This window comes from Thermobia domestica, chromosome 2, assembly GCF_964235325.1.
Source record: "Thermobia domestica chromosome 2, izTheDome1.hap1.1, whole genome shotgun sequence".
NCBI lineage: Eukaryota > Metazoa > Arthropoda > Insecta > Zygentoma > Lepismatidae > Thermobia > Thermobia domestica.
In genome coordinates this window covers 57354657-57369279 of record NC_137455.1, presented here as the reverse complement: position 1 = coordinate 57369279, position 14623 = coordinate 57354657, and the positions used below count along the sequence as shown (strand labels likewise).

Sequence of the window (14623 nt, the reverse complement as noted above, 5' to 3'; positions counted from 1 at the left end):
ACCGCCGATATAGTTATCACCAAGAACAGCTATTAGAAACTTTTCATAAGTACTTTCAACATTTTGTCACTTTTACTTGCCTCCACTTAAATGTTACGACGTCATGTTTGTTAAATTTTCTTGGCAATATGTGGGCCAAACCTACCTTGTGGTTTCTGAAACCATATGTAGAGCTTCTGCGTTAATGTGACACCCACTGAGATAGCGACACCAATTGTATAACTGTGGGAAGAGCTATGAAAAGAGTGAGGCATGCAACGTGTGTTTTTTTCCTCTTCTGTGAGCTAGTGTAGACGATGAAGAAACCTAATAAAAACTGGCTTCGATCACTGTTCCACATATTGTCTTGTACCAAAGTTTTTGGTGCAATATATTTATTTACGTGTTCAACAAACTCACGCACATTCTGACGAATACTCTGGTCATCAGTTATATCATTATGTGTGACGAACATCAATCCCTTATTCAGCCTTAAGTTTGTTGATGAATGTAATACACACTTTAAAATAGTCAAGCTCGACAAGTCTCACGGCTTCCTGGGAACACATTTGTATGTGCCAGTAGTGGAAAGATGAATCATATTTCCTTGCCCTATTGAACTGCGTTATTACGTACTGTTTTATACTTTTTAATTTTAACTCTCTGTTGCCCTGGAAGAACGCACTTTGTCATTTGTTACTGACGTAATCCAAACTTTATTTGTAACTGGCTTCAGTTTTAATGCACTTACATCGTCTTTGAAGTTTAACGAACAAGTTGTAGCCATGGTAATAGAAATTGCCGTAAATCTTCTCCAGTATGGTGTCAGGTATACATTCAATAACTCTGGACCTACGCTTTGTCGGTGGTGATTCTTCATACTCACTTTCCGTAGCGTTGTCCTGTTCCAATTCTTTTGGGGGTGCATGTCTTGTGCTTGTCAAATGGCCAATGTTGAACTGCTCCTGCTCTTCATAATCTCCTCATTTCTCCAACGTCTCTTCCCGAATTTCTGTGTCCTGACCATTGTATTTCTGCATTATTATTTCACACAACACAATCGTGAACTGCGTATCTTTCACTCCGGGGCAATTTCCACACTTGACACGTCGTAACTTTGATTCTAGTGTTTCTGCGACGTTCATTGGATTAATGCATCCCATTGTGCCACTCTGTACTTTTATCACTATTGCACAAAACCATATTCTACACGGAACTAGACCCATCTGTTAGTACACCACGCACGCATCTATAGTATTTTATGCTGGAGTTAACAAATACCATGTCAGGTGGCGCCTGTTAGTAGTTGCAGCGTATTACATGGATATGAGTAAAACAACTCTTTTTCCTGTGCCAGCTCATTCACTCCCATATTTCTTTTCTGATTGAAAGATTTTTTTTATTTTTGTTTGCTTTTCACTTAAATGTATTTCTTCTTTCACACTTTGAATGTCTCCGGTGGATGAGTGGTTATACTAGTCGCCTGGTAATCAAGGAGTTAAAAGTTCGATTCCCAGTGGGGGCACAAATCATTCGAATACCACTTTAAACTGTAGGATGCGTCCTGGAACGTCATCATCATCATTTGGCAGGCAATGGCCAATTCTCCGTGTCCAGGGACCTTCGGGTCAGAGACCTGCCTTCAACAGAACACTACATAATTATCATTATGCTTTATGAAGTTAGCAACACTGTGTTATAACATGATAAGGCTAAATTCCTTAATAATGTGTCGGGTTCTTTATGTATTACAATACATCACATTATTTTCACATTTTCTTCAATTACCATTTTCAAACAAGATTTTCTATGAGTTGGCAAAACTGTGATTAATATAAGACATCCATATGTTTTTCTACTTATTGTAGACTCAATCATCATTAATAATATTTACTACATTGAGAATTTTAATTTTCCCCTTTCTTCTCATACCTTCTTTAGAAAATTGACCTATACTCCATGGTCTGGCGTCCTTACTGCTTGACTGCAGGATTTTGCAGGCAAACGACTATCGCCAGTGGATTGACCGACCTGAAATTATTTAATGTAGAACATTTCACCTGGTTTCTCCTGTTCAAGTTTGCGGGTGTCCGTTGTGAGTAACAGTACCTTCTGATGATGCATGATGTCTCGTGAGTATGTGGTAAGTAACATTTTGTCCTTGGATTTTCTCGCAGTTCTCCAGTTTCCTTCCATATTATCATTCTATCAATTCTATTGTATTATTTCTTTTTCATTAATCATGCGTCCCTTGTGCTCTTCAACCCTTTTCTTTTAGCAGGCTAATGCCATATTCCATAAGGGACTGGAGAACTGATGTTTTCGACCACCTCCATAGAGGCAGTTGCAGTCTAACGGTTAATTACAATATGATTCAAAATACATACCCTTACCGATAATTTTTTACATTAACCGTAAATAAAAATTAATAAAATGCAAGTTATAAATCTATGCAGAATATTGGATACGTTGGCAATCACAATGTTATTCATTAGGTGCAAATACATATTGAAATTGTGTTCCTAACCGCTGTAAAGAACATCGAATTCTGAATTAAGGTTTATTCATTTCAGCTTAAAAAGTAAGCATAATAAAACTTCCTCATGTTACCATTCTGTTAAAATCAATCATGATTCCACACACAGAAAGCAATGTTATTTTCACTTTCACTGTGAATACTATGACTGTATTTTCTTCCCTATATATCAATATCCCCCTATATAGCTTTGAAATTCGATGATGTTGTTCCTGCAGAAAATTTTAAGATGCATCAGTTAGTCAATCCCTTAACTTTGATTTCATTTTTTTATTGTGGACAAAAAATGATCATATACATAAGCAATACCAAATAGTGAGACAAGAAAAATGACATGATTTTATAGATCAGGGAACTCAACTAGCAAGGAAATCTATGCCTTTTCACTATGTAAAGACAGTTTCTATCTAGTTAACTCTGCTAGTTTCGTTTGAGTTCAGATTTACACTATAATTTAATAAGTTCCATCTGCTTTTTTTGTCTGGGGCAACTTTCAAAGGATTGGATAATATTTGAAGCATGTTGCATAAGGAACGTACGCATCAATTTACTTCGAGAGAGTCCAAAGGTTTTCGAGAACTCCAAATTTATATGAAGATAAATTATATTAAAATTTGTAATATCACCCCTAAATTAGACTACATCGGCAGGAAAGTCGTGATTTAGGGGAATCCGGACCGCAAGGACCCACCCCCTGCATAAGCACCCTGTTGGTATGATCCCGAAGATTAAAAATTCTTTGGCGAATTCAGACCTGAAGGTTGAGCCAGTTGCAGCATCCATCTCTTTATCTTGAATGGTCTGTGAGAGTTTTGGAAAGTGTGTGAGATCACCATTTCTAATTTTATTCTTGTATAAGCATAGTTTGAACTTAAAAGCTTTCATATCATCATAGAAATGGGTTACCAAATTATTCTTACCTTGAAATTTGATGGTCAAATCGTTAAGGTGCATTGTATTGTCCGTGAGATAAGTAAACTTTGCACTGGACCATTGTCCTGGTTATTCATTCAACTTTACTAGCTATAGGCACTTTACCTGTACTAATTCTACAAATTTCTGTGAAGTAAAGCACATCACTATATTCTGCCTACACTCGCTAAGAGAAATTTGGAACTATCTATGGTTCACTCTTAGGAATCTTACGAATTTCACAATTTTAACAACGTCTGTCATAATAATTTCGAAACTCAAACCTTGGGCTCACAATTTTTCCTTGTGAAAAATGTAGTGATACGAATTCAGATACCATATTTTTGTATCCCTTATACCCCTTACAAAGATAATTGCACTGTATCTCATTCATCATAACTTTAATCGAGAGCAAGTAATAAACATGACTGAGAACCATGTCATTCCAATGTATTTTCTATATCCCGTGTCAGGGTTTCCATTTTTCTTGCAACAGTAACTGGATAAACTTAGTTTCGAAAATATTTTACTTTTGTTCAGGATAGAGAAATTTAACTCCTGATACCAGGGTCTGTTTGATAAGTTCCCCGTTAGCAAATGGCTTTCATCGTGTAGCAATTCATTTTGTCTTCGATATAACTATTTTTTGCAATGGAGTCACATTTGGAATTATCCTTTGTAATTGTATGCTGGTAGCCTTCTAGTTTCTTCGTTAAATGCACTATTTTGCCCATGCAAAATTGTCCTTCGATTCTGTGCATTTCCTTTCGTAATGATTCTTCAGATGGAATTCCTTCATAGAACAACACTTCATTACAAACCTTTATATTTTTCGCGTTTACGAAAAATGAACAATTTTTTTTGAAACACTACACTCGTCAGCTATTATACACTTTTCGCCACAGCGTCATTGTTTTACAAGAGGCTCTGCATACACACCAACAAAATTGTCAATCATAAATTGTCATATCACAAAACTTCATGCAATCTAACGAGATTGCTTCAGAGTTTCAAGGCAATCTTTTGTTAAATTGTCGCAAGTCTAATGTTTTCTCTCTTGTGAGCTAGCGGCTACCGTAAATCACTTGAACACCATTTTAAGAAGAGTGTCACTTGGGATGGGGAGAGGAGGAATTGCCTATCTGAGTTTGAGAAACGCATGCTTTTTTTTAAAAAAAAATGTATATTAATATGGTAATAAAAGTAGCTATGTAACTCATTGTCGTAGACTCATTTTACCCCTGGCAAAATCTGAAATGACGCTAGTAATCAGGAATAAGAATATACCCTGTACAAGGTGGTATACTATCGGTCGAATACAATCTATTAAGTAGCAATTAGAATTTTCAGATATTAAAATATTCATTTCATAACCATAGAGAAGCTATGTTGTGGGTAGACAACAATTTTAGAATGGTAGGTAGTTAGCTGGTATATTATTATCAATATTAAGCATCTCACAATTGTAGTTCGAAGTAGAAAAACCGTAATTTTATCACTATCACAAGCTTGAAACGCTTGATATAAAAGGACAAAATGTGAATCTATTTAGTAGTACCCATAGTGTTGATTATGTTATTGATTCGTACGAATTTAATATGGATGACACAGATTGAGGGAGAGGGACCTTGAAATGTTGGCATAGATTAAGGAACTACGTGACCGTAAAGACGCATTAGTGAAATAGCAGCTTCCTACGAGAACGTTAACCCGTGCAGACTTGACGATAGTCATGAAATCCAACCGTGATAACAGAGAAACGAAACTGCACGAAGCATGTAGAGAAAGGAGGACATCTACCCGTGTATTGACAAACATCACGGGATAAACAGTGTTGCCAACCCAAGAGAAAGTTGTGATATTGTAAATCGAATGACCTAAATTGGATATCATCGTAAGCAACAATGAAAATAAAGACAAAAGAGATGTTAAACATAGATCAGTTTTATAAACTTTACGAGAAATAACGTAAAACATGTGTTAAATGCTGACGCCGTGGCGCACACAGGGAATGAGTGAATAATGTTTTGTGCAAAAGAGATTGCTCTAGCGTCCCCTGACGATAAATAAATGCGGTGTCCGACTTCTTTTATAAAGTTAAGACCTTCGGGACCCCAGGAACCAACTGATTCGATAGCTATAGTGTGAAAATGATATTTGTCAAGTAAATTCCTGCACTTCTTTCGTTTTTTGTTTCAGGGCGAGCAGCCACATTGCCAGCTTGTGCTGAAGAAGAATGTAGATTTGATGGGGCGAAGGTATCGGAACAAGTAAAATCCCATAGAAGTGCTTTTCTTTTCTTCCACGGTATTAGGGTCATACCATCTGGCATTTTACCGTCTGTACGACTGCATCCCAACGGTTCGGGTATAGAAACAACGCCTGCTAAAATTAGTGCCCTCATGATAATGTCGTTGACGCTGGAGTAGCGTGAATGTCTGCCCGCACTATTGGCACACGAGAGTCCGTGAAGGCCCTTCTTGTTTACGACAATTCTACAGCAGGACATCTGTGTTGCTCGCAAACATCTGGCCCCAAACGCAGTGCACTGGCAATTCGAAAACTATCATTGGGAAGATGCAATCCTAAAGAAAGTGATGGGATAGCATGGAGCTAAGCGCTGCTTCAAGAGATGATGTAGCTAGGAGTCTGGTCTTGTATTCTGGGTTATCGGATGACTGAAGTAGAGAAGGGAACTGATTATTCATAAGGGGATCGTTCCAAGAGGATTGTAATGTTCTCTTATCAAGATCAGGGGATCTGATCACACGATAAATGACCACTTAGAAAAGCTGTCGTTGACATCCGAATCCGTTACAAGGCTAAGATCTTGTTGGAGATTGGTCTCGATCAATGGCTTAGCGCCATACAATGAAGACAGAAAGGATGAAATAGCAAGGTCCATGGCGCGGTAAATGCCGAGACCTCCGTGGTTAACAGGAAGAGACGCTTGCAACCAAGAGTTATTGTTGAGTGAGCAATTCAGGATAGATTCTAGACAGGTTTTTAAGGTGTTGTCATAGCATTCCAGAAGATCAGCATCCTGCCAAGATGGAGCACAGCCGAAGAAAGTATAGCAGCCTTGGTATGGACAATGAGGCGCGTAGTAGGTAAAAGGCAGAATGTGATGAAATCAAGGAAAGACGTGTAAAGAAGAATTCTAATTTAGAAATTTTGTCTTTTAATATTGTTCGTCTTGCCTCATTAGATAAAGCTGCTCGTAGTAAGCTGGCGTTATCTGTCGAAATTCTTTGAAAGCTGGAGCAGCTTCGTCAAACAGCTTGAAGAGGTTATTAGCCTGATCATTGCAGACTCCGAGAAAGCTGACCTCACCTTTGGAGAAATTCATTTGCAATCCGATCTCCTTAGCCTGTCTACGGATCATTTCTAATGTCTCTAGTACTGTACACTTGTCTCCAGCTACAGTCCCGTCATCCAAATACCACATGTTCAGTTCGTATTGATATTGTTAACGATGGATTGTAAAGTTGGTTCGAACAAACCAGGGCCAAGAGGGTCGCCTTATTGTACGCTACGCTGAGAGAGGATTATTTCGTCTGCTAAGTATAAGTTGCTCGGTTGCGAGTAACACTGATGGACGTAACGATAAATTGACGAAAACTGTTGTTTTTTACTTGTATCAGCATAGAATCACGATTCAACTCGTTAAATGCGTTTCTAAAGTCAGAAACACTTTCTCTAGTGTGGAAAAGATTAGTACATACGAGCAGCACGGATTGCTGCTTCTGCTCCATATGGGACGCAAACTCCCAGTTGGTGTGGGGATAAAAAATGTCTTAGAGGTTGTCTAATTCTATGGCAAATGGTTTTGGCTGGCAATCTCCTCTACACATTGCCTACTGCGATGGGACTAATGCCACCATTTTTCTTTTTCAAAGCTATTAGTGATGTTCCAAAGAAAATAGGTCTAATTTCCGTGGGCACATCACCCGAAATAATCAGATAGAGAAAATCACAGATGACGTTAGTCAGGTGGCCTGTAGCTTTGCAGTCTTGAGATAGTAGGAGGTCCTTTAATACTGAAGGATATAGACTGTCCATTCCTCATGATGACCCGGATGGAGAGGATTTAAGTGCCTTCGTAAACTCGTCAGCTGATACTCTAGGCGCTACAATATTGGGCTCAATGAGATCGGGAGTTTCAAAAGGGTGGTTGTAAGCCGGATGATTCCCATTTAATGTCATAGCATGTGGTGATGTGTAAATTATATTATAATGTGGAAACGTTATTTCATAACTTTGTCGTCAAGTCGGCACGGAAATAGCAGTTCTCGTAGGGAGCTGCTATTTTGCTAATGCGTGTTTACGGTCACATAGTATCGCAACACGTAATTACCCTAAATAAGGGACACCCTAATATATATATATATTTGGTGCGGACTATTACAGATATGAAACCGCTTTCGAATTACACCTGTTGATCGTTTACAGTCAGAAGTTTAATCAGGAAAAGAGTGAAAGTTGACATCTTTGACAGTGAGAAAGAGGATGGGAAGAAGAAGAAAAACAGTAGTAGCAGTGATTACTAATGAATGGGTAGAGGTATGATGGGAATTAATAAGATAATCAATTTTCTTGAAAACTCTATTGTAAAACATTACTTATTCACTGACCAAAAATTATGTGGTTTCTATTGTATTATATTGAAGTTTAACTTTCCTTTCAGCATCGAATCAATTTGAAACGTGGATTTACAGCTTATCATGAGATTCGAATCACATGAGCTCCCTCAGGAAATTGCACCCGACTCTCAGGCGTGAAAGATGCGTAAGCTAACCATACACATGAAGGAGCTTGTGTAATTTTTAATTTCGAATGAAATATGAGTGGCTTCAATGGAATTAAATAATATCATTCAAGTCACTTTAATAAAACAGCTAGGAAATTGCATTAATATGCCTATTGATTAGTTGTTCGATGATTTATTTATTTTAAGGATAGCTACTGAAATGTTCGAGCACTCGCTACTGATTTTATGGATCTCTGGGTTGGCAACGTTGACGCCACGTCATTACATACCGTAACAAGGCACATAAGTATATTTCTTCTTTTGTTCCGCGAGTATCAAACTAGCAGGACAAAAGTATTATTAACATCTGATGTTAACAATCATAATGTATTGTAATTACAGTAGAGTATGTCTCGTAATTGAGCAAGCAGAAAGGTGTAATCTGAGTTCCTTGAGGAATAATAGCTTTTGAAGAGAAATGGACTTAAATTTTGAGAAATTATAATTTTGATAATCAGCGGTTAATCAAGGCCAAGTACGGAATGTATCAACAAACAGGAGAGTTTTGGTCACAAAACAATGCCTTCTGGCGGAGTTATGAGTTATAGTTCATTACGAGTTCTTTCCAAACTGTCAAACTTTCAATGCCAATCGTATTCCCTACAAGTTGGAGTTGATGTGTATTTTCTGTGCATTGGTTAAAACAAAGAGGACACTCCAGCAATAACACGATGTGAAACCTCATATCTCTCGAACAACACCGAGTAAAGTGCAGAAAATTCAATGAACTAACATAAAATTTCCATCTCGTGCCGTCGGATAAGTTATTTGTAGCAAACCATTGCTCACATCCTGTGCTCCGCCTGGAACCAACTGAAGATGGAAGCTAAATGTAAGATTTCATCGTCTTGAGGCACAAGAAGATGAATCTATGAAGGGTGGAATGACTGGCTAAAACTTGGTTGGAGCCGAAGCAATAAAATGGCCTCTAGTTTTAGTGTTAGGCCGGCTTCGTTTAAATTTGACCATGATCTAAGTGGATAGTCGAAATATTATATAAATGAAATGTCTCTAACATGAAGTTAATATCTGAATGTGAATTTTCGAACTTGTTATTACTAAGTGGTTAAGAAACTTAATTTTTCGTTAGATGATTTATGTATTTTTATAACCTGAATTAGTACCGAGGCTAATTTTTTGTTTAATATATATAGGCTATTACTTTTATCATCTATTAATTTTAGAAACAAAATTCAAATTTCTATTAACATATCTCTTATAAGTGGAATAGATAGAATTAAAAGTTTCGAAAAGTATGATACATCATTAGATTTCTCAATATTTCCTCATAGATGACACTTATTTGACTAATTACGCACAATTTTGAAAGAAAAATGAAATACAAGAAAAGTGGGTATAACTAGGAAATAAAAATGTGAAAATAGGGAAGGATGATAGACTGTTGGGTAAAAATAAACCGCCAAACCTTTCTTGTAAATAACTAAACGTTAGGTTGATACTAAGATTGAATTTCTGTTATAATTAATATAAGTCTCTTTTCCTAGGTCTACTACGCGCTTATTATTCGAGGACAAATGCAACCCGGAGAGTCAATTCTTATTCACTGTGGAAGTGGAGGTGTTGGACAGGCAGCCATATCTGTAGCTTTACACATGGGTTGCACAGTTTTCACTACAGTGGGAAACCTAGAAAAGCGAGAATTCCTTAAAAAGAAGTTCCCAGAGGTAAAAGTTCCACACATAATTCAAATATATTTCATGATAATGAATATCTCAATGGGTCTCGTTCATCTATGTTACTTCAGTGTTCATCTATGTTATTCACAAATGTTCTTTGTTTGTATTTGTTACTAGAAAGTAGTCAACTTTCCGATGTTAGAAATACAAGTCTTTATATACGATGATAATGAACACATTATTTCATCACATGTTACGTTACATATTATTGACATACACATTAAATCCTTCTAGTTGCTAGAGCGTGTTTCTTTGGTACACGTGATCCCGGAGTCAATTCTCGGTGGGGAATATAAAAATCTAATTTCACATTCTTCATTCTGATTCACTAATCATCCGTCTCTTTCAACTTAAATGGCGTTAAAATAACAATATTTTTTTTACGTTTTAACAATTTCCTTGATATCCATTTTTACAAGTGAATGAAGTATACAGTTGTAATACTGAATGAAAATGAAATGCTAATTATCCTTTGTACTCTTTTAATCGCGAAATAAATATTATTAATTTAATGCACTATTATGATTAATTACACATTTATATATATCACTTTCGGATAAACAGATTAAACATTTTGGATGGATTGTGATACATGAGCACTGGTAAGAGAAGTCTATGTAGTATTTTATTCTTCGAAACTGTAAATAAATGTTCAACAATGTTTAAATAGTGGGATTGAGTAGTCCACATGAAGTAATCAAGTTCATGTTGATGTTCCTCTAATAATACTTGAAGATGGGTAACTGTTTTTGCCCATACTATTCTAATGAACGAGAAGTAAGCACATTTAATGTTTTCCAAAATCTAATATGAAATAGGAGACATCTCATGATGGATTTACAGTTAAGCTAATAAAATTAACAGGGTAGAGCATAGAATGTTTCAACTTCAGTCAATCTTATTCACACTGTGGTTAAATATTTTTGTGCAGTTCCTCATATGACAGTTTGCTTCGGCAAAATGAAGATATTGTCAGTTTTGCATTCTGTGTTTCATTTTTCACACCCATTTTACTCACGATATTGTTGCAAGTAAATTTTGACATACATACGTTAACATAATTTCTTAAACACTTTACAACTTAAGGTGGTAAAATTCCTGAGTATATCATTGAACAACACAAGAACTATCTGGATGTCACATTCAAATGCCCAGTATCTGTGAGGCACAGTTCCCCAGTCGACTTCTTCAATTTTTTATGTGAGCATTTCAATATGAGTTATATTTCCTTTTGAATGTATGGTAGCAGGAAGGACACTGCCATTTAGTACTGTTCAACTTATAACAAGGATTAGTATCGTGTAAAGCCAGAGTGAACCAACTCAACCTTCTGCCGATTTGCGCATTTAGTATTGTTTGGGTAGTGGAGGTAAGGTTCAATTTTGTATAGGCAGAGAGAACCACCGGAAGAGCGTGTAAGATAGCGACGTCAGGTAACGAAAATATCACCGTTCGAAAACAACCTGTGTTTGTTTGTGCCACATTTAACCAAGAGACGTGGAACATGGCTGCCAGCAGAAGCGATCGTGAACTAAGGGTCACAAAACCTAGCTGTAATAACACAGAATTTCAAGAAGACAGGAGTAATATTAGTGTTAGTGGATAGGAATATGCTTCTAGCAATGAAGGTAGGAAAAACTGTGACTTACTACTTTCTTAAAAGTAATATGTAATATCATTCCATTGTTACCTACCAGAGACTATATGTGAAGAACAGAATTGTCCTATAGTGAACAAAAGGAAAATTGTCCCAATAATCTATAAATGAAGAATTTGTCGCGTAAAAATTCGCCTAATGCTAGAGATGAAGGGTAACTTCATGACAGTGAAAGTACTTCTGGTGAACACATGCACATTATGGCTGCATGCGTTAATTTTAGAGATCATCTATGGCATGGTAATGTTCCCTATATTCGTTTGGAGATAATTCAGTATGAAACGATAATGTATCTATCAAGCCGCTCTGTTTCCGTTTCTGACATTTCGATGGGCAATGATTCCAGCATTGCCAACTTGCCAAGACTGCCGAGTGCTTTGCAAAATGCTTGTTCTTACCACGGAACAAAAGGAGCCAGTATTTTCTTATTATTTTTATAGAAGCGAATAAATTAAACTTTTGTAATGAATCAGATATGCGGTTCTCACTGGTCTCCCTGGTCTGAACCTCTGGTGTTTTTAATTAGAAGTGCGGTTATCAAGCAGACATTTGTGTCGTTCATATTATAAACAATTTGTTTTCAATAGTTTACTTCATTCTTGTTTTATTGGCAAAAGAGGAATTCATTGTATTTTGATTTGAATTATTATTTATGGCCAGTATTCAACTAACGCTAAGGTCGAGAGAGGGGAGGAACAAGGTTGTGAAAGGCAGCATTTCTGATCTTACAGAAGGTACCATTCTAACATTCGCCTGGTAGGACTAAAGAAACTCAGGAGGAAACACTTCGGTCAGTATGGCTGGTCGTAGACGGATTCGTTGCCACTCATGGCATACCTAGTGCTGCTTGGCAGGCTGACACGCTACTCCTAGACCGCTAGGTGAATTCACGGCATTGTTTTATTCTTTGATAAAATCCAAACAATATGGTTTGTACAACAACTTGTATTTCACTCTTGCATGTTGCAGCAGCAACACAGATTACAACTTACAATCCCTGTCCACAATGCAAACAAACCAAAGAAAAAGGAAATACAGATTTGGCAGAAATTCTGCAGCTTGGAAGAAGAATGTGAGGAAAAGTAAACGTAATGTCGGTCCTCCATATACTAATGTCTAAGGCACGAATGTTCCTGGAAAGCTGTTTCGGCCAGCACATTGCTCATGTTCTTTACAGTGTTTGTCTAAACTGAGCATCAGTGATACGAAACACAATTTTGAAATATATTAACCAACAGAAATTTGGGAAACTCAAATATCCATCATATGCTCATCGGTGCACAGTATCACTGTGAAGCGACGACGCAGAAGTGATTCGCATCGACGTACTCAATCTCGCAAATATTTCCTGAAGGATGCTAGTGGTGAATGTGTTCGAGTGTGTAAGAAAGTGTTTCTAGAAACACTACAGGTAGATAGTGCGCGAATACAACGTGCTTTAAAAAGCTGTCGCAAGGAGAGTTGTGTGATAAGAGAGGTCGCCATGTCCCAAGCAATAAAACTTCCGAGGACGAGGCTTACACAATAAAGCACATTAAGTCATTCCCCACTTATATCAGCCATTAATGTAGGCAAAGAAATGATCCTCTGGTTTCTATCTCCCGGTTTAAATTTTACCAAGATGTACAACCTCTATAAAGTAAAATGTAAATTGGATTATGTTTCGTATGTAAGCAGAGCGGTATATGGCAGTATATTCCAAACAAACTTTTATCTGAAATTTAAGCTGTCACAAGTAGATACATGCAATATATGTGACGCACTAAAAGTTCAAATCTCAGCTGAGGAGCAGAAAGGAACTAACGCAAATGCAGAATTGTTGAAGAAGTTGAAACATGATCAACATTTACACTACCGATGTGTGGTAGTTGCGAATTCATTGATGTAATGACTTTAAGGCAGCTGCAAAATTACATGCATAACATTTGACCTTCAAAACACATTGCCAGTACCACGTCTGTCTACTAATGTAGCCTATTATAAACGTCAGTTATGAGTGTATAACTTTGGTATTCGCAACATGGCAAAGAATAAAGCCCACAATACATGTTTTGCATGAATGCATAGCATCAAGGGGATCACAAGAAGTTTCATCTTGTATTCTGAAGAATATTGACAACCACGAATTTGCAACAACACATCTAGTTGCATGGAGTGATGCGTGTGGTGGTCAAAATCAAAATTTCAAAATCGATGTGGATGTACATTGTACAGAGTGCCACGAACCCATTCGAAGTGATTCAACATAAATTCGTAGAAATTCGTAGACTCTGGGCATAGCTTTCTAAAACACGATCGTGATTTCTCAAACGTAGAAAAGCGTCTGAAAATTCAGACTTCCCTCTTTCATCCTAATGAATATTCAAAGGTTATCGGAGATTGTAGAAAAAGCATCAAATTTGAAATAGTTCAGATGACTAGTAAAAATATGCCATCCACCAAATTATTGGAATCTCATCTCGTAAACAGGGAAGTGAATTCAAAGAAGTGTAAAGTTCCATGATTGAAGATAAAGGAAATAAAAGTGGAAAAGTGTAATCCTGGAATAATGTATTACGAGACATCTTTCAATATATTATTCTGTCTACCTAACAAAGATGTGAAAGAACGACCGAAAGATTTGAGTTCAGTAAATTTATCCTCTTTGCATCCATCTGGACATTCCATAAGTGCAGCAAAGAAGGCAGATCTTTATCTCCTATAGTTTGTTCCACCAGTTCATCACCCATTTTACCAGAACCTGCAATCAGTAGAACATTGTCTTGCTGAAGCTCATGAACTTGAATATTATCATGATGATGGTTTCGACAATGATTATGAATTTGATGATATCGTATAAAGGGTTTCCATTGGTACATTGTTAAGGTTTGAAACATTTTCTAAAACTATTTTCCTATGTGGTATAATACGTATTTGAGTGCACTATGTGCAAAATCGTATGTAAGTATAATGCCAAACTGAACTAACTCCAAAGTACTGTTTTCCGATATATTTTACGTCTCAAAACTTCTTCTTTTTTTCATTGAAATACT

The 14623-nt window shown here is 36.9% G+C and overlaps 1 protein-coding gene across 1 annotated transcript in view; it reads left to right on the top strand.

The window, feature by feature from the left end:
* LOC145679020 (fatty acid synthase-like) overlaps nucleotides 1-14623 on the top strand; it is a 233877-nt gene that overhangs the window by 131629 nt on the left and 87625 nt on the right. The window contains 1 exon segment of the mRNA XM_081749621.1: nucleotides 9743-9922. Within this exon segment, the coding sequence (XP_081605747.1) occupies nucleotides 9743-9922 (180 nt within the window).